Source organism: Mytilus edulis, chromosome 5 (genome assembly GCF_963676685.1).
Source record: "Mytilus edulis chromosome 5, xbMytEdul2.2, whole genome shotgun sequence".
Lineage (NCBI taxonomy): Eukaryota > Metazoa > Mollusca > Bivalvia > Mytilida > Mytilidae > Mytilus > Mytilus edulis.
Window position 1 is genome coordinate 37,557,397 of NC_092348.1, and position 22,562 is coordinate 37,579,958.

The 22,562-nt window shown below is 32.1% G+C and overlaps 3 protein-coding genes across 5 annotated transcripts in view; 1 reads left to right on the top strand and 2 right to left on the bottom strand.

The window, feature by feature from the left end:
* Positions 1 to 4,312, bottom strand: part of LOC139523602 (hemicentin-1-like) — a 51,775-nt gene extending 47,463 nt beyond the window's left edge. For all 3 annotated transcript variants that reach the window (XM_071317742.1, XM_071317741.1, XM_071317740.1), the window contains exon 1: positions 4,140 to 4,312. In XM_071317742.1, the coding sequence (XP_071173843.1) occupies positions 4,140 to 4,188 (49 nt within the window). In that variant the 5' untranslated portion in view covers positions 4,189 to 4,312. The remainder of the gene's footprint in view (positions 1 to 4,139) is intronic.
* The window catches only part of LOC139523601 (hemicentin-1-like), a 327,025-nt gene that overhangs the window by 120,190 nt on the left and 184,273 nt on the right, over positions 1 to 22,562 (top strand). The gene's annotated exons all lie outside the window — the stretch shown is intronic.
* The window catches only part of LOC139523603 (cell adhesion molecule 4-like), a 34,359-nt gene continuing 32,732 nt past the window's right edge, over positions 20,936 to 22,562 (bottom strand). The window contains exon 8 of the mRNA XM_071317744.1: positions 20,936 to 21,926. Within this exon, the coding sequence (XP_071173845.1) occupies positions 21,536 to 21,926 (391 nt within the window). The 3' untranslated portion in view covers positions 20,936 to 21,535. The remainder of the gene's footprint in view (positions 21,927 to 22,562) is intronic.

A 22,562-nucleotide genomic window follows, 5' to 3' on the forward strand; every position in this document is an offset into this window, starting at 1 on the left:
CAAAGGAAAGCATGCACAACAAAGAAACTCAAACTGGGGTGATCTGGTTGGTACGATCCGGCTCAGATCACCCCTGTTAGAACAAAGGAGCTGGGATGTAACTCTGGAACAAAACTATGGATAAGAAAAGTTCATAAATTTTTACCCTTTCCTTTTTTTTTCTTTTTTTTTTTTGCTTTCTTATTTCTTAATGACCTTTAGTGTGTTTAATGGCTTATCTTAGTTATTTATTTTTATTTTATTTATTTATATTTTATTTTCTTGTGAGGGAGGAGTTAAAATTTAATAAAATCATTTAAACATTTATTGCTTTAAAAAGGGAGGGAAGAGAGACGAAAGAGAAAAAGAAATGAAACTTCTCTTGATTTATAATCTTTGTTTGATTCCTTAAAATCCAAAACTAAATAGTATGTCATTTATGAAGACATGTTTATTTTTTGTTTGTTATATTAGACATTTATGTCGAACCATCTTTATATTTGTTAGCATTTAACTTACATGTATTTATACCGGTATATTATATATATATTTGGTGAATATTACTAACAACCACTAACTCCTGTGTATATAAATAGCATTACTAATGTTAACGAGGCCGGGATAAGGTACCGGTAATCGATGTTTTAAACTAACAAGTGTAAAGATTTCAATAAAATATATAAACCTAAAAAAAAAAAAAGGAAATGATGCATTATCTTTGAAACAAGGTCAAAAGGTAAAAAATGAACATTGCAATCATTTGTCGTTTGTCGTTTTAAGCATTATGTCATTTTTATGTTCTTTCGGGATAATTTTAAAATATCATATTTACCTCATAGAACCGTATACATTTCATAAAATCATACAAGTATCAAGACGATAATTGGACAAATTTAGCAGAAATAACTATGTTATAGTCTTTTAAAAAATCCTTTCAAAAGAAAATGATTATGCTTTTACCATACTCTAGCTTTATTTATTCAATTTATACTTATTTAGACTGAGTGAATATATTAAGAAAACATTGAATCCTTTATGCCACTAAATTATTTCGCGAAATTGAAACAGATTTAATTAAACATTATTTTGTTTGCTGATGGGTTTTTTGACAACACTTTGTTAAAAGAGGTAATGGGCACATTACAAGAAAAAGAAATTGCAGACTAAGGAATGATATCCTCCTATCTGCCTTAAATAATGGAATTCTTGATATTTCTTCTATAACTTCGCTAATAGTAGATTGGACAACTCAATTTCAACATTTTAATCCATTATTCCCATGGTGGAAAGCTAACTCAGCGCGTAGCAGAAATAGTGCCTGTTCTGATCTCATAGCTGGAAGTGATAAACCAATTTCTTAATATATGAAAATAATTTAACTTAACTTTTCTTTCAATTTTAAAAAGATTCTTAAATATATGCTAAGGTTAAGGACGATTTTTTTTCCAAGTTTTTGGTTTTCTTAATTGCACCTTTGATACTTTCCATTGATACAGTCCAGTATTGGATGTAACACTACATTCATATTGGTTGTTCATTAAATCTGTCCCTTGAAAGGGTAAGTTTTAGTTGTTGCTTGATCGAACATGCTATAAACAAAAACACGTCTCAGAGATTTAATTCTGACGTAAATTGTTGCTGAAGACCATTATGTTTTTTTTTTTTGTGGATATCAATATTTTAATGCTTAGATAGATATTAGAATATGTAGTATGAGTGTCAATGAGACAATTTCGATCCGAAGTTACATTTTATAAAAGATAAATCATTTGAGGTCAAAGTACGGCCTCCAACACGTAGCATTGGTTGTCACACAACAGCACCAAAAATAAATATTGAAAACTCATGTAAACAGGAAAACAAACGGTCTAGTTTATAGACAAGAAACACCACACACGTATTAACCACATACACAAACGATAACCACTGAACAAACATTTCTATATGGAATAACTTCACTATATTTTTGATAGGCATGAGTCACGATACATGTACAATCATCCTTCTTTTCATCCCTCTTCATATTACAATATATTTTTGGCCAATGAGGTAATGACTGGTTGTAGTTTTTAATTGCTGCATAAAACAAAATATGCGCATTAAAGATAATCATATTTGGTTGTAGGCAAGAGGCTGATACAGTGACTTCAAATCCTTATCCTTGTGGAGGTCGAACCCTGAACAGTTGAGCAAGTTCTTTATAAGGTCAATATCCAAAATGTAAGAACATTGTTAAAACTAGCATATAATGAGAACACAAGAATTCAATTTATGATGAAATCAAACAAAACATTTGACCCTCAATGTTTATCAATTTAATAAAGGCGCCAACAAATCCAAAATCATGTGTAGATTTAGCATTTCAAAGCACCCAATGAATTTTACTTTTGTTGAAATCAAACAAAGTGTAATTTTGGACCCTGATTTGGAACACTTTGAAAACTAGGTCAAAATATCAAAAATTTAAATAGCGGTTTATATTCAACATTTGAAAGATATATGTATTTAATTGATTTTAAAATTTGGTTTTTAGACCAAAATGAAAACTGGGTGCAAAATCAGAGTTAAATCTGTCACTTGAATAAATTATAATTTTGTTAGTTGAAAATTTTTACATGTGAGTTATTGAAAAAAGGGAAAAATTATTTGTATGAAAAAACTTAGGATTCATACCTTGTTCTAATTCCAATACATGTTTAAATGTGTATATATAGTAATGGGGGATATCTATTATACAAATTTGGTGCAGTTGTATAGGAAGAATAAATATCGATTATTACGTATCGAATGGAAACTGTCTTTGCAAATCTAGACTTATTCACATGATCTCAAGTAAAAAATAAACATTCACACACACAAAACAAATAAAGAAATAAAACAAATAAAACTGTGACATCTATATATACCTTTAAAACACCTAACTTTAAAAAAAAGGAACATGTAAATTTTTAACAAATCCTGTCAATTGAACAATTACAGTCACAAATAAGCTATCTATTCATATACTAAGCAATTACACCATTAATGATGAACGGGATAAACCTCGAAATGAATAAATCATAGAATAATCAGTTTTGCTACTGAAAGGTTTTCAAATCATATCAAGAACGCGTGGAAATTGAACTTGCCCTTAATTAAGACACAGGACACATCATATCTAGATTTGAAAGATTTCGCCAAAGAGTTTTCATTTTAATGAACGGACACATTTGGTAGCCGCCGACCTCCCGGTCGCGTACCCTACCGTCGAACATCCTCATATTAATAACGAATTTCTAAGTAAATAAATATTTGCCACGTGCTGATTGTAGATGCGCAACAAGTTTTACCCTGAAAAAATTTAACAAAGTTTTAAATGTTTGTTATCACTCATTAAGGTTCCTGCATGTTTCTTGTGCAACTGCTGAAATGTAAAAAATATTTGCGTTTCCTGAATTATTTAGTCAGAATTGAAGTGATTTTTATCTACTAGCAGATGGAAATTTATTCACAAATGTTGCCTTTATTTCAACCGGTGCAGAGGGCGGTCTTGGATCGCAACCCTTGACTAGCGAAGATAAGATACACTGATATTACGTTTTGTTTTAAAAAATATTAATGATTTTATGGGTTTTACCAATCCAGAGAAAATATTTTAAACATAGCACTTCACAATACTTCACAATACATGCACGCATTACAAAGGAATAATCTATTGAATGTTATTCGTAAAGTGGAATACAATTGCATGCCCATTTTAAAAATAAATCTATATATTTTTAAGGCAAAAAAATTGAAAATGGAAATGGGGAATTTGCCAAAGAGACCCGACCGACCAAAGAGCAGAAAATATAACAAGGTCACTAATGAGTCTTCAGCACAGCCAGAAAATCCCGCAAACGGAGGTTGATTTAAACAATGCAAGGTTTGTTTGACGATGAACACTTTTTCCCTGGTTTGTGCCTCAAAATAGGTTTCTATTAACCTGAAATTTTTAAATTGAAACATGAATATCCTTATGAATACTTTTAAAATTCAATAGATCCGTACACCCATTTTGTAATTCAATTGGTCTGTTACAAAGAAATATAACCGTTGATCGACTGTAAGTTATTCCAATAGACTGCACTAAAACTATTCATGGGGAATTAAATACTTTCTTAAATATATGAAATACTTACCGAGCATCAGGACCATATAGGTTATTACCAACAAAATCAAATAGTCCATTTCAACATGAAAAGGGAGTATGTAAGTTCTTATACCTCTAAGTACATCGTCGGGATTAACGAAGCATACAAGGTAAAACTACTCACTTATGTTCATTTGTTTTGACATTTAAACATTATTTTTCCAAATTTATACTATTGTTCGGTTTGTTATAAATATTTGCTATTTAAATCATTTGTGTAGTTGGTAAATACATTTCACCGATATTTGTTAAATTTATGAAGTTTAAATGTAAAGAATCACATTTCCATTGATCCTGGGTCTATCAGACTTTTGATCGTTTTGTTTATTTGTATGTATCGTCATTACCATTAAGTGTGTGGGATAAGATGAATTTTGCGGGAAAATCTGTATACCATTTTTAAACGTTTCAATAAATGGCACAGGCCCAGTGAACATGCCATGCCGTGCATCAATCATTTAAATTAATAGCTCGTGCAATATTTCGTATATTCGAACAATTTCCGTTTAGGTCATTTTGTTTTTGGTAAAAATACATGACATAAGTTTTGTCGATTAAATTGTTTAATATTTTGTCACGTTGTAGCACTTTATATAAATGTCTTCTGTACTATTATTTGTCGGTCATTTTTTTTAGCCATGGCGTTGTCAATTATTTATTTCTAACTATATGAGTTTGACTGTCCCTCTGGTATCTTTCGTCCCTCTTTTATACACCTCGTACGTAAAAAAGAGAATGTGGTATGATTGCAATTAAGATATTTCTTTATTAAAGAAAATTGACACATACACACACACTAATAAACTAATATAATAGGTGACTTTACAGCCGTAAATAACAGGAAAAACGAATATGGCGCATTTTCAGCTATAAATGGACCCGGAATGAAACATTTTAAACCAAGGGCACAAGTTTCATATCAGGAAAGTCGCCTCCAAAAACATCAATATAATAATAATGTAAAACCATTGAAACGAGATAACTAACAAATAATAAGCAGCACGGTAACAAACAAACAACCTCTTATAACATGTATACCCATATGACTTGGTTCACGTAATCATAGGTTTGGACGTTGTTTTCAATTCAGTACTAAGGATTTCTTTTTTATCTCTTGCAGATATTACTTTATCCGTAGTTAGAATATACTTTTAAAATGTTAATCCTCAATGCTTTTCAACCTCATACTTGCTTCGCTTTCCAACTATTTTGATCTGAGAGTTTCTTATCATTTGATGGAGACGAAACCACGTCTGATGTATCAAATTATAAACCTGGTACCTTTGATAACTAACTACATAACTATATATTTAGATATATAAGTATGAACATTACACCCAACACTATTAGAATAAGATTATTTTTTTTGTCACTCAACGGTATTCGAACTCTCATCCCATATGGAATTTACTGACCCAATCTATATCGTATTAGGTCAATAACACACCTGATACATTGTTGCTAATAATCTGAACGCCTAAAATAGTACAAAACAACACTGATAACAAAACAAGGAAACATTAACTGTGTTAACACGGCATGGCATGTTCACTGGGCCTGTGCCATTTATTGAAACGTTTAAAAATGGTATACAGATTTTCCCGCAAAATTCATCTTATCCCACACATTTAATGGTAATGACGATACATACAAATAAACAAATAAACATATTCGTTTTTCTTGTTATTTACGGCTGTAAAGTCACCTGTTATATTAGTTATACATTAATTGTAATTGTCTATAAATATTTCAGATAAAAGATATCCTTCATTAGTATGATACCGATGAAAAAAGAACTAACAAACAACTCTGATTAAATGATAACAGTCTTCAAATTTATACAATAAAACAGTAAACACCTGTTCCAAAATGACGTAGGTTATATAGTTTGTTTACAACACAGGACCTAAAGATATGCTTCAAATAAAAAAAGTTATTTTATGAATGTATATATGATCTGTAACATTAACATCTACATGCCTTATATATCATGTACTGTAGTACGCCGCTAGATTAAAACTGACGTGAAAAGGTATCATATGGCCACCGAAAGCTCTTTTTTTGAGAGCCCAGGTGGTCGTGTGGTCTAGCGGGACGGCTGCACTGCAGGTGATTTGGTGTCACGATATCACAGTAGCATGGGTTCGAATCCCGGCGAGAGAAGAACCAAAAATTTGTGAAAGCAAATTTACAGATGTAACATTGTTGGGTTGATGTTTATACGAGTTATATATATATATAGGGAAATACCAAAAATTTGCGAAAGCAAATTTACAGATCTAACATTGTTGGGTTGATGTTAAGACGAGTTGTATATACATTATGTACACAGCCATGTATCACCATCATTGATGGCGATCCGATGGATACATCTGTTGTAGGGTTGTCACTGACTCAGACGTACTTATATATATATATATATATATATCATATACTTAGCATTGATATGATGGCTTTTGTATAATATGTGTAATGAGCAGAAGAACACAAGCCATAATTTCACACCGGGCTAATTATCCATATCAGCGGCATCTCGTGCACAAAACCCATACTAGTGCATCTCGTGCAAGTGACTTTCAGTATTTCCGGTAACGGTTGTTTACTTTTTCGATGTGACGTCAGATATTTTTTATGACGACGTCAAAATTTACGGGAACTTTTTTTGGGATAGTTAAGTACTTGCTAGCAAATGCCATTGACAAGTGTGAATATAAAATACATAGAGTTATAATGATCATAAAACTCTTTCAAATTTTCAATGTTTCAAAATGCCTTTATTGAAAACAGTAACATGAATTAATATGGAGGGAGTGATGTTTTTGTTAGGCAATAAACGTATTTACACTTTTGGTATTTACCTGAATTTTGTCTCTAAATCACCTTAGATCGACTACGAGTAACCTTCTGACGTCAAACTACAATCACTTTTTTATTGTTAAGTCAATTATTTGAATTGTTATGTCAAAGTTTACGGGAACCTGTAAGATTTTACATTATGGCAGCGGAATACAAGTATAAGTACGTCTATTATAGTGTATTTGTTGGATTCATCATTCAACTTTTTTATAAAGTTTTTGACTGTTTTAGTTATTTTTTTTGCTAATTTGCCAAACATGTCTGAAGAATATGATGAAGTGATTAATACATGGCCTATTCCATATCAGCCCGGGTATCTTACCTTACTCGTCTCTGGATGATATGTTGGTCTCGGGATGATACCGTGGACGATATGGAAAAGGCCATATATCAATCTCTCTCTATATATAGCTTAATAAACGGTATAGAATGTGCTTTCAATAAAAGAACAAGAATTTGAAAAGGTCAGAGATATGTTTATAATGAACAAATTTATATATTTAAAATAACGCATTCCAATTCATAAGCCCGCATGACGTAAAAATGATGAAGACTACAACTTTAGATAACTTATTTACAAATATTGGTGTTGGTTGAAAATAAAAAAAAAAGAATGATTAATATTACCATTATGTTCCTGGTCGAATCGGATACCGATTCTAACAGTATAGGTCACATAGGTCTGGTGTTGACAATGAAGATCAATAATGGGGTCATTTTTTATAGATTTCCTGTTTACCAAATTTTGATTTTTTCGAAAAACTAAGGATTTTCTTATCCCAGGCATAGATTACCTTAACAGTATTTGGCACAATTTTTTGGAATTTTAGATCCTCAATGCTCTTCAACTTTGTACTTGTTTGGCTTTAAAAATATTTTGATATGAGCGTCACTGATGAGTCTTAAGTAGACGAAACGCGCTTCCGGCGTACTAAATTACAATCCTGGTACCTTCGAATCAGTTTTACGCGAAACTCAAGGCTGTAGGAAATGTATTTGTTTCTATAATTTGAATTGAATTGGTTTTTTTTTTGTGCATAAGTCATGTTTGTCAAGTTTTAAAATCCCCCTATATATCAACCCGTACGTTTTGTAACAGGGATCCTTGCTTTAAGGGGTTACTAGAAAATATTGCATTATCAAGATGTATTGCTGACTACTTGTTTTTTTTTTTATCAAATGATTTTTTTTTAAAGGTAATTTATAATTCCATTTAAGGTCAAGGAACAGTAAATGGGCTATGTCGCAGATTTTGCTAAAAGTTTGCATACAACCTTGGCATGTTGAACTACAACTGATATTAAAAAAAAATACATTTATCTCTTTTATTATCCGAAAAATTGCAAATTGATTTCTTTTAATATTGGTGAATATGTGTATAGAAAGCACATAAAACCGGCGAAAAACCTTCTAAAATTTGTCTTAAAATCGCCAAATCTCTTATTCCACTCCATAGATTTTTCATAAAAAACTATATATTGTTGACAAATAAATTTCTGTTTTAATGATATAAAATAATCATAGGGTCACCGACTTCGTTTTTTGTCTAAAAATCAATTTGTTACCTTGTTGGTAGTGAAAAACGTCAAAAATCAACGTTTTACGGCCTGCAACGCGATAACGTTACGATTATTTCGACGTGTTGTTGGATTTTTTCACAAAGAACGCAACTTTAAATGAAGTATACCGTAAAAACGAAGTCGGTGACCCTATCTTTATTTTGCATCATTATAACGAAAATTTATGTATCAACAACATATAGTTTTTTAAGAAAAATCTATGGAGTGGAATAAGAGATTTTACTGAAATCTGTGACATAGCCCATTTACTGTAACTTGACCTTAAAATCATCTGTCTTCATCTTACATTTTCTTATACATTGCTAATACTTTTGACTCAACTGCTGTTCTACAATACGTTTTCTTAAGCACTTTTCAAAGACAAACATAATTAGTTCGTTTTATATAAAATATTCTATCGCTATTATATTAACTTTTCCTTTGATCTTGCAAACTGATAATTTCCTTTCTCAGCGGAGTCGAGTGATATACATATTTAAAAAGTATCGATAGAAACTAAGAGAGAGCGTGTCTGTTGTCAATGAAATAAACAACGTCGTCACAGGAAAAATTCCGATTATCAAATTACCCTTCGCATTCTCAACTCGGATATTTTTTTATCAATTTCCTCGTACCGCCTAAAGAGAGAAATTTAACCAATCTCGTTGAGAAAACCAAGTATAATCTATAAATTTTTCTTACCATATGGCAAAATCAAAGGTACTTTATTTAATTGATTTGCACCACGTGACTTTGTGCCTTTTGATCACATTACTTTCCTTAGCTTTGAATTAAATTATAATTTATTTTAGATATGCGGATAATCAAGTCCTTTTCCGTCATGTATCTAAAACTAATGTATCTTTAAATAAAATTGGGGAATGTGTCAAAGAGACAACAACCCGACCAATTAAACAACAACAGAAGGTCACCAACAGGTATTCAATGTAGCGAGAAATTCCCGCACCCGGAGGCGTCCTTCAGCTGGCCCCTAAACAAATATATACTAGTTCAGCGATAATGAACGCCATACTAACTTCCAAATTGTACACAAGAAACTAAAATTAAATTAAAAACCAATTGTTCAGAGAACAATTGCAGGTCTTTCCATCAAAACAATATATTTTGATATGAAAAGTTGTGAAACTAAGTTTAAAATGTCATTTCAATCGTCAAATGATAGCTCCTAGTAAGCTGATTCCAAAAATAAATTGTTTCCATACATTTTTTTTAAATAAGGGAGATAATTTGTTACTTCCGGTTTGAAAAATGTTACTTCCGATTATATTTGAATATTTACTTGACACTGATTCCAAAAATATCTGGTTCTATATATTTTTATATTAATAAAGTACAAAAAATAGCTACTTCCGGTTTACAAAGGGTCACTTTCGGTTGTTTTTTTTCAAGGTTAAATGGTTTGATACCTTTTTCTAAAAGTTGTATATCTTTATCATGTATACATATAGAATAAAAGCAAAGGTCAAAATCTAGAACATCAAATTAAGCTATGACCTTGAGATCAATTTCAAGGTCATCAACCAAGGACCTCAAATCAAAAGACCATAGGTCTTAATTATATTTAGTTAATGAGTTATATCACCAAACGCGTATTTTTAAATACAAGAGGGGAGAAAACTCCCTTTTACATTCAACGTACCCTTGCAATCACAATTTACATCTTACGACATGTCGCAACTAACAATTTAGTAAAAATGATTTGTTGATATTTTATACAGTCTTTGGATATAAGTGAAAAAAAGCCAAATTCAAATATTAGAATATGACCTTGACCTTTGACCTTGACCTAATTTTCATTTTTTGGGACCAAGGACCTCAAATCAAAAGATCCTAGGTCTCTATCACTTATGGTTTATAAGATAGAAGTTCATATCACTTATGTTAGATGCATAAGGGGGAATAACTCTCATATGGAGCGGTCATATCGCTTCGGTCAAAATAGGACAAATCATGCGAAGGATATAACGAGCAATTTTATAAAATAAATTTGTCATAATCTTTTACGTTTGCGAAGGAGATGCGATAACAAGGAAAACCGTGTTTGGGGAGATAACTCCTACAAAGAAAAGTATTCGTTTACGCAGGGTAAATTTCAAAAGCGCATAAACTGTTCGATATCATATACAAAATATCTAAGCGACATATTGCGAAACAAATGTTTATCGCAAGAACAAAATTAGGCGGAAGAAAAAAAAAATAATCAGAAGAAAAACAATAGGTCTTTCCACAGAAAAGTGGAAAGACCTAATTAATACAAGACTAACAAAGGCCAGAGGCTCCTGACTTGGGACAGGCTCAAAAATGCGGCGGGGTTAAACATGTTTGTGAGATCTCAAACCTCCCCCTATACATCTAACCAATGTAGAAAAGTAAACGCATAACAATACGCACATTAAAATTCAGTTTAAGAGAAGTCCGAGTCTGATGTCAGAAGATGTAACCAAAGAAAATAAACAAAATGACAATAATACATAAATAACAACAGACTACTAGCAGTTAACTGACATGCCAGCTCCAGACTTCAATTAAACTGACTGAAAGATTATGATTTCATGATATGAACATCAGGCACAATCCTTCCCGTTAGAGGTTTAGTATTATACCATCATAACATATATGAGAAGAACATAACCTTGGTCATGCCAACAACAGTTTTTAGAATAAATGTGTTTAGTTTCGACGCAAAGACCTTATCAGTGACTCAATATTAACGCCAAAATATGCAATCTTTAATGACTTGACAACAGTATCGTAATTATATCCCTTCTTAATAAGTCTATTCAAAGGTTTTGTAAGTTTCTGAGGTGAATACTGACACCTTTGTGCTTTATAAAGAATATTTCCATAAAAAATTGAATGTGAAATACCGGAACGTATAAGAAGTCTGCATGTTGAGCTATATTTACGAATAATGTCTTTATACCGATGATAAAATTTAGTAAATGTTTTGACTAGTTTGTGATATTGAAAACCCTGGTGTAATAACTTTTCAGTAATACATAAATTTCTCTCGTTAAAATCTGAAACATTGTTGCATACACGAGCGAATCGTACAAGTTGAGATATATAAACACCGTAAGATGGTGACAAGGGAACTTTCTCTGACGGATATTTTCCAAAAAAAAATGTAATTCTAGGGGGAAATTTGACTTTTTAAGAAATGGGAAGGTTGAAATCATCATGTTTTTAAAAAATACTTTAAAAATGTAGAAAAGTAAACGCATAACAATACGCACATTAAAATTCAGTTTAAGAGAAGTCCGAGTCTGATGTCAGAAGATGTAACCAAAGAAAATAAACAAAATGACAATAATACATAAATAACAACAGACTACTAGCAGTTAACTGACATGCCAGCTCCAGACTTCATTAAACTGACTGAAAGATTATGATTTCATGATATGAACATTAGGCACAATCCTTCCCGTTAGGGGTTTAGTATTATACCATCATAACATATATGAGAAGAACATAACCCGTGTCATGCCAACAACAGTTTTTAGAATAAATGTGTTTAGTTTCGACGCAAAGACCTTATCAGTGACTCAATATTAACGCCAAAATATGCAATCTTTAATGACTTGACAACAGTATCGTAATTATATCCCTTCTTAATAAGTACATGTATATTCAAAGGTTTTGTAAGTTTCTGAGGTGAATACTGACACCTTTGTGCTTTATAAAGAATATTTCCATAAAAATTGAATGTGAAATACCTGAACGTATAAGAAGTCTGCATGTTGAGCTATATTTACGAATAATGTCTTTATACCGATGATAAAATTACGTAAAAGTTTTGACTAGTTTGTAATATCGAAAACCCTGGTGTAATAACTTTTCAGTAATACATAAATTTCTCTCGTTAAAATCTGAAACATTGTTGCATACACGAGCGAATCGTACAAGTTGAGATATATAAACACCGTAAGATGGTGACAAGGGAACTTTCTCTGGCGGATATTTGCAAAAAAAAAATGTAATTCTAGGGGGAAATTTGACTTTTTAAGAAATGGGAAGGTTGAAATCATCATGTTTTTAAAAAAAATTGGCCGAAAACTTAAGAAAGCATTCAACTTTAAGATTCAACCTACAAGGTGTTTCCCTATATGAAAACAAATCATGAACGTTACATCCCAGCTCCTTTGTTCTAACAGGGGTGATCTGAGCCGGATCATCCCTACCAGATCACCTGATTTGGGTTTCTTTGTTATGCATGCTTTCCTTTGTTCTGTAACGTTTATAATCCTGGTACCTTTGATAACTATTTGGCGAAATGTCAAATCCACTATAAGGATTTTAATAATTGTAAATGGTTTTTCGTCTAATCTAAAAGAGCTTGGATGTAAAATAGTTTTCCCACTCGAACTTTGTGTGTCAGTGTAAGTGGTTATCAAAGTTACCAGGATTATAAACGTTACAGAACAAAGGAAAGCATGCATAACAAAGAAACCCAAACTCAGGTGGTTCTGTTAGATCACCCTTTGGGTTCCAGCCATCGGGGTGATCTTACATTGACACACCGCGTCCTTGTGGGATAACTGTTAAATATCCTCTTGCATATGTATTGATGTTTAGCATCTTTCTATTTTGCCATTTTCTGTCATTTAATATGATCCTTTACAGCAATTATACTATGGTTCCGCTACCGATTAAAAAGTAAAAAGGCCGAAAGATTTCAGAGTAGACAATGTCTATTTGTACACGGGCAAAAGACTAAAAACATGTACAAATCACCTATAGGTGTAATACCACCATTGATTTCCCCTATTAGTCTTTGTTAAATTTGCACTTTTCAAAAAATTGTGCAGAATTTATCTTTGTTTCAAATAAAGAAATACTTGGCATGAGTAAAGTTGTATCCTGTCCAGTTCTATAGAAAAAGTTTCACATAACATTTCATTGCATATAAGAAAATAACCATCATTGAAAGTTAACCAATCAAATTTCTCCCCGTATTCTATCTGCGTACAAGGTTTAGTCACCATGTAACCTCAAGATTACAAAATTTTCTATAGAAGTCACAAATAAAAAATAATGGTGTGTTGAAATACCCAAGACATATGTTTATGACACAGAAATAGTTTTACTGCAATAAAATGTAGGATTAATTACCTACAACGGTCAAATTCAAGGGAATTTTTTTTTAGACCTACTTTCGTATGCAACCGGATGTGACGTACCATGATTTGGTGGTATTACACCTAAAAAAGATCTTTTTGTTCAATAAACTGAATGTGACTTTTTCCCTTTGTAAAACTGGTTATTTCAAGCATTTCTGTCAAGTTTTGTCATAATCAGTTCAATAGTTTGAGAAAAATCTAGTATATTGAAAGACGACATCTACAGCGATTCGAGCAAAATTTCTTCGACAAATCCTAACTAAGCCGCATCAAGATAGAATAGAGTGTGGACCAATAAATGATCAAATATCTATCTTATCTGCCTACAAACAGTTGAAAATGATACACAAGATGATTTTAGGAAGATAAAATACCACTAATAAACCTCTTTGTCTTCTTTATATGGTCTCTTTGGGTCAATTTATACCTCTCATTTCCTCAAAATTTCAACTTTTTAGGTCAATAAATAAAAATATTGGGGTAACTTTCACTCATTTATGGTAAAAATGTTATAAGAAATGAGTAATTGAAGCATTTTAGCAGAATGAACAATCCATATAAAAGTTTACTGTCTCCATGGAGGTTTCAATAAGTCCTTACGTAAAAGTTAAATTTACGCCGCGTTCCAAAGAAGGACATAAAAGGCTTCTCTTTTAGTGAATAACTTGTCGTTACAACATTAAAAATAATTTCATCTACTTATAACTATATATTTATTTAAGTACTACCTAAGAAGATGTTATATCATAGCAAAATATAAGAAATAAGGAGAAAAAGCCCACCCCCCTCCAAAAAAATAAATATATGCACTTAGTATGGCTTGTTCTGTCAACTGAATATTCATGGTACACTCCTATTTCAAGACAATTTTCTCATAAAATGTGTTTTGGAGACTCAATCCTCTCAGAATATTTCATATTTTGTATTATTTCACTTAAATTACAAGAAATTTTAACACATGAGATTACTCACAAGGCCATAGGTGCATGTACAGCTTCCCATATTAGGTGTAATACCACCATTGATTTTCCCCTATTAGTCTTTGTTAAATTTGCACTTTTCAAAAAATTGTGCAGAATTTATCTTTGTTTCAAATAAAGAAATACTTGGCATGAACGAAGTTGTATCCTGTCCAGTTCTATAGAAAAAGTTTCACATAACATTTCATTGCATATAAGAAAATAACCATCATTGGAAGTTAACCAATCAAATTTCTCCCCTTATTCTATCTGCGTACAAGGTTTAGTCACCATGTAACCTCAAGATTACAAAATTTTCTATAGAAATCACAAATAAAAAATAATGGTGTGTTGAAATACCCAAGACATATGTTTATGACACAGAAATAGTTTTACTGCAATAAAATGTAGGATTAATTACCTACAACGGTCAAATTCAAGGGAATTTTTTTTAGACCTACTTTCGTATGCAACCGGATGTGACGTACCATGATTTGGTGGTATTACACCTATATGCGAACAAATTGTTCATTCTACATAGGTTTTTGCATATTGACATTTTTATTTAAGGGGATTATATAATCCAATTATAATGGCTGCCGTCATAATTAGCAAATTAACAAATTAAAAAATCACCCAAATGTTGCCATATGCGTTACCGAAGATGCAAAGGAAACGATTTTTAATAGTATATTGCATGTAAAGAAACTTATATTTATTATAGTATTATTCTCTACAAAGTAGTATATATTATGATGAATTATCAATAACAAACAGTTTTTTCAAGTTTGAAGTATGTGCCTGTTGTCATCTGCAAATTGCTTTAAAGTAATTCATAATCAATGATATTAATTATTTTTATGTCAGGATCACCGTCTAATTTCAAAAAAAAAAAATCAACACCGTTTACATAGAGAATAATACATGGCAAAATCCGTATCATATGTCGTATCATCCCGCGACATCAATATCAGCCCAAGGGCCTTTGGCCCGAGGGATGATATTGGTAGAGGGTGATACGGCATGTGATACGGATTTTGCCATGTATTATATGCTTTATCATATATTTCAACAGAAGAGTATTATATTATATGAACTGATTTCTGATCCATAGCACTGGGTTACCTTCAGTTCTACTTTTGTCTTGTTGAAAAGGCCTTAAAAAAACTCCTCAATTACTTATACGAAGCACCTTACAGTGTGCGTGCTGTTGTTTTAAAAAAATATTTTGGCTATTATTGCATTTATTCTTGTGTTTTGTACTTTTTATAGTTGCATTTATAGTGTGCCAAAAATATGAAAACTTGACGTTCGTGACGTCACATACAATATAGAAAACTTGATGTTCGTGACGTCACATACCAAACAATGACGTCATTCAAAAAAATTACCTATTTTGAGGAAAAATTTTCTTGAGCAAAAAAAAAAAAAAACTGACTAAATGTAAAAAAAAAAAGAAAAAAAAAGTAGGGGTGTGATAAAGGGTAGGGGTGCGATAAAGGTAATGCGATAAAGGGTAGGGGTGTGATAAAGGGTATGCGATAAAGGTTGCGCATCAAAGTTGCGGGATACGGATTAAACAGTAGGCTATTTATCACATATGCAAAACTACTGTATTTACTACTAAACATATGATAAAAATTTATATTCAAAATGACGAAGACAATTGTCCAATTTTTTAACACAATTTGATGTGTATCAGTATCGAATATAGTAATTCAATACAGATCAAAATGAAGGTGGCGTTAAATGTCTCCGTATCTGCAATCTCTTTCTTCATATCAAAACTTAGAAAAGTCATCAGCAATTATAACTCAACATAATGAACCCAAGTAAATTCAGTAGTTCAACACCTATTAAAATGAATAAAAAGTAAATGTGTCTCACTGTCTTCAACCTCTTTCTTAATTTCAAAATTAAGACAAGTGTCCAAAAATTATAACAAAATTTGATTTTTGTATTTCTATAAATAATGTTCAAATTGCAGAAGAAAACAACAATTGTAAGAAATCAAGAACCTTTTCAAAATCAACAAACAATTGTCGCTTTATGCAGCCGTTTCACTTTTTCTAATGCAAACGCGAAATCGAGAGAGTGAGAAGGCGAAAAAAAAATTGAAAAATTGAGAAATCGGGAAATAAGGAAATCGAAAAAGCAAAAGCAAATTACCCGAGTTCTCTTTTTGTCAGTATCCCCATTTTGCTTAGTTGATTTTACGATTTCCCTGTTCCCCGATATCCGGATTTCTCGATTATGCATGAAAGTGAAAGTGAAGTGAAAGTAAAAAGGAGTAAACGCGAAACGGCGAAATTGCCGCATTCGGCCACCATAACATACACCTGTCTTGTACAGTTATAACAAAGGCAAATTCGTAAAGTCGTTTCATGCGAAATTCATCTCAAACGAGGGTTGCTTTTTCAATGCAGTGTAAATTATCTCGATCATTACATGTCAACTTCCAAGCAGTAAATCGAAGTCTTAAATTACAAGATCAGCTAAAATATAGGCGAAGGTCTTCTTTTGAATGATACTTTAATCGTAAATTCATTGTGCTAATAATGTTCCTTCATACAAGCATATTGGATGTGCGGGAGGTTTGTCATTCTTTGACTTTGAACCTGAGGCTCGAAAGTAATAAAATAATTTTACTTGTCTGTGAGGGGTGAATAGTTATCAAAAGTACCAGGATTATAATTTTATACGCCAGACGCGCGTTTCGTCTACATAAGACTCATCAGTGACGCTCAGATCGAAATAGTTAAAAAGCCAAATAAATACAAAGTTGAAGAGCATTGAGAATCCAAAATTCCAAAAAGTTGTGCCAAATACGGCTAAGGTAATCTACTCCTGGGGTAAGAAAATCCTTAGTTTTTCGAAAAATTCAAAGTTTTGTAAACAGAAAATTTATAAAAATGACCATATAATTGATATTCATGTCAACACCGAAGTGCTGACTACTGGGCTGGTGATACCCTCGGGGACGAAACGTCCACCAGCAGTGGCATCGACCCAGTGGTGTAAATAGTTATCAAAAGTACCAGGATTATAATTTTATACGCCAGACGCGCGTTTCGTCTTCATAAGACTCATCAGTGACGCTCAGATCGAAATAGTTAAAAAGCCTAATAAATACAAAGTTGAAGAGCATTGAGGATCCAAAATTCCAAAAAGTTGTGCCAAATACGGCTAAGGTAATCTACTCATGGGGTAAGAAAATCCTTAGTTTTTCGAAAAATTCAAAGTTTTGTAAACAGAACATTTATAAAAATGACCATATAATTGATATTCATGTCAACACCGAAGTGCTGACTACTGGGCTGGTGATACCCTCGGGGACGAAACGTCCACCAGCAGTGGTGAAGCGTACATGCATTTTGTTTATATAGATTAGACCGTTGGTTTTCCCGTTTGAATGGTTTTACACTAGTAATTGTGGGGCCCTTTATAGCTTATTGTTCGTTGTGAGCCAAGGCTCCGTGTTGAAGGCCGTACTTTAACCTATAATGGTTTAATTTTTAAATTGTTATTTGGATGGAGAGTTGTCTCTTTGGTACTCACACCACATCTTCCTATATCTATGTAATATATCTGTTTAAAGAAACGAACTATAACCACCAGACCATAGATGGCAAGTGATATTGACCCTGGTTTATAAGCACCTGTTACATAATAACTTATTCACTGCTTCAACTTTATTTTTCTCCATGTTTCTATAATGGAGCGGTCTCACAGATACTGCATTAAAAGCATGTACCACAAGACCAATAAACGATGCAAAACATCTTACAATTACACACTTGATTAAAAACTTTTCCAAAGGAGATACTTTTGACTCATCTGTTAGAAAAAAACCGTTGATTTACTCAGTATCAATGATGTGACCAACAACAACAATGTGTTTTGAAGGAATGAGGACAGACTTCTTATAACTTATTCTTAACGAATTTTGTTCGTAAATTTTTCAAATTGATAAACAAGCCTTAAAGACCATCTTTCTTAGGAACTTAGAAAATATTGGAAATGAACTAATTATACAATGATTCAACCTCTTAAATAGCTTCATTAGCTATCAATGTTTGTACTTTTTATGAAAATATTTCAACCTTATGTAAAGGGAAATGTATTTTATTTCAAAAAGATGAACCGTGTGCCATAACATCAAATTCAATTCTATAACTATTCATCATTGTATCTTATATCCATAGATCATATGTAATGTTTTCCAACTCAAAATAAATAAGTTCTCTGACCTGATCTACTAAAGATAAGATTGTTTTGGAAGCATACTTTCAAAGTTGTGATCCCTTGAGATCCTCTGTTACCTATGTGCAAACCTCTCCCTTTGCCTCTCAATGAGGGTAATTGCCATCCACCTTGTCGACCGACTGATATGGGAATCTCCCATAACTGTTGAGAGTACTATAATTGTTAGACCTGGAAGGAATCTATGATTTTTTTTTTATAGAAATCTTGCAAAAATCACACAGTTCCTTCATTTGTTTCATGTAGTCATAACCGAAAAGTGATGAATGAACCAAATCATCAGATTAACAAAGTGGTGAAAATTCATTTAGATAATGTCGAAGAGCTGAGCGTATCTTAAGGGTTAAACTAGCAAACTAAGATTTAATGGCGCATTCTTACAACAGAAAATAGCCAACTGAACAATAGGTGTCAACAAAGTATTACTGGGTTTCCTGCATTTTTGAATCCACAGTGTGAGTGTCTAGGCAGTGTCATTCATATCTCTTCATTTACCCTAGATTCTCACGATTCTCAGGTTGATAGTATTTCTTCATTATCAACTTGATACTATCCTGATATGATATTACTAATATGGCAGCAAAAACAGTCTTACAAAAACCAGAAGAAAATGTATACCCAGTTTCTACTCTGTGTTCAACACAAGAAAATCCTCAAATAGAGATTTTGCAGCTATACCAGAAGGACTGTACCTAAACTTTCTTTTGACAGGTTTATGTGTTGTGTCACTTGCACTGGCACTGCCTTTTAATTCTACCAGGTTTATTAAAACTACCATTAGTTTTTCTATCAAATTCATCATCTTTGATTTTATCAGCAACCTCATTAATGTCAACAACATTTTTGGGATCACTACCTTCTATGGATATGCATAGCTTAGTATACTTATGTACTAGCACATGTAATTGATTATTCACGTATGACGCAAATATTGTTGACCTGGGTTTTTGTTTTTAACAATGCATGATGGACTACTACGTGTTTACAATCAACCGATAACACGTATTATTTACTGAAAAAACAACACTTTTTTCCGGAACTGTGGGATTCACAATTTTGCTTAGATTTTCATTTTGTGTATCCATATTTACAGTTCGTAATATACAGTATTCGTTCCATGCTCAGATTAACGAAGAGTTGTTTCTATGCAAAGAAACCAGTGTTTGAATTCAGTCGGAATTTAGCCTTGATATGATTGATGGTTACACGAAGATTTCAGATATTCGTTCACAATACAGCAACAGAACAACAGTGAAAAACACTATTGCCCATAAGTTAAACTTTCATTGAGAAAGTTAGAAAAATATGGTATCAATGCATTTTGTGGGTTTGTAAAAAGAGGAAAACTTTTCTATTATCTATCATATCAAAATTTCTAAGCTTTAAACAACATTGATGTTATACATACTTTAAATTGGGGTCGGGTATGTATTCATTTGTTTGTCTTTAAATAACTAAACACGTGTATTTATCAATCGGGCCTATTTATGACTGACTATATAGTATAGGGCTTTCTCATTGTTGAATGCCTTCGGGTTGCCTATACAAGTGATTACACCCACTTTATTTAAACTTTAGTTGATAGTTGTCTCATGCACAATCATACCACACCTACCTTTTTTATATACAAACACCTTTCAGAAACATTAGTTTTCCATTATCTTGAAAAGAGATATCTACTATACATAACACTGTGTGATATTTTTATAATTAAAAATTGACAAAACATATATCACACCTATATCAGCTCTTAAATTTCATCAAAACTGTTGATGACATTTCCTAATTCTTGTCTGACAATGTTAACAAATTTAATTAGTATTGCTTTTTTGGCATATTTCATTTTTTTGGCCTTTTTTTCTAGTTTAAACAGTTGTTATTCATTTTTACAAACAACGATATGTGAAATAACTTGACTTAAGTTATATTCAAAAATGTCAAAATATAAGGATACAGCAATTTAAATTACTATAAAGAAAAAACAGATATGCATAAAGACAAATCACACTAGCCAGAATGAAAAACAGGAACATACAAATGTAGCACAGCACAATAACGAATATATACAGGATGAACAAATACGAGCAACGTTAAATAGACACTTCAAACAATTCTCAACAGGAAACGATTTACAAATTAAAACAAAAATACAATAATATAACACGTTATAAAGACGATATTCAATGCTAGTACTTAGAACCTTTGCATCAAGACTGTCGCATATTTTTTCCGAAGTTGATACGGAATATTTATCAATTTTAGAAAAAAAAACAAGACGTTTTTGACATACCTCTGGTTCATCAACTTGCTGCTCGTTGACGTTTTGCAATATCTGATTAACATCTGCAAGCTTTGTCTACAACACCGAAGGCGTTGAGATATGTATATCACATATGCAGGTAAGTTTGGTATTTGGTACTAACACGCCTAAGTTTGGGAAAATTGATAATTTCAAACTATAGATCGTCTCGTGTGTTATGGAATCTAGTACTGAGATGACCTAATATGTCAAATTCGAGGTATGAGTCACACAATGAGGCGGATGAAGTCATGTCTTTTCCTTCTTCAATTTCTAGTTCTGGAGAATATTTAATGGATTTCTATTGACTATATATCTGGATGCAGAATTAAATGATCTGGAATCTTTGATCTTGTTGTTTTTGACAAGCGTATGAAGGAATTCCGACTAATATGAAATGAGGTTCCATTTATCGGTTCAATGTTAATCTGACCTGGCTCCAAGTAAACATTGTCTGGGGTCAAAATAGAATTGACCGGTTCTAAATAAGTATTGTCTATTTTCAAGTAAGTATGGTCTTCTTTCAAGTTGGAATGGTTTGGTTCCAAGTAAGTGTTTTCTCGTTTTAAGTTTGTATGGTTTGGGTCCACAAACACATGATCTGCTGGTATTGTCGAATAATGACTATACTCTAAATGGTCTTGTGGTGTGTTAAATACGTGCATCTCTCGTCTGTTTGAATCCAACCCTTCATAATCTCTATAGATAATAGAAAAAAATATAAAGTATTTCATTGTATTCCTTTATTATTACTGGTCAAGTATCAAGATAAGGTCACCAATGATAAAACGTGGTAGATTTCTTGTAAGTTCGATTATCAGGTTCGGTAATGGCAGTTTGATAGGTAAACATTGATTCCAAAAAAATACCAATTACGTTATCATTATTTTGCTATAATATAGCAGAGTTGTTGTTCTAGACCAAATAGAAACGTGAGTTCTATTTTTTTGATGATAATCAAGTGATTAATCATGGGTGTGTCAGTCATTACGTGAACTATTTGATTCAACTAATATATCAAATTACTTCAAATGTATTGCTGTTTGTTGCATATTCGGTGTCACTTATATGCTCGGGAAAGTTATTTGATAAGAAAGCTGAGGACAGTTTCCTCAGAGGGCATTAATGAAAAAACATAAAAGAGTCACTCATTTTTCCCTCCATCACTAATTTTCTCTCATCACTTGTGGCCAGTTACTACGGCTTCCGTACTGGACCCTTACACTTTTCAGGAATTTTCGAATTATATTAGTTTTGATTACAGTTGGCAAGGATGTGTAAGTACGCAGCCACGTTCTATTACTTAACCTTAGTAAACATTTATTACTCAATTTT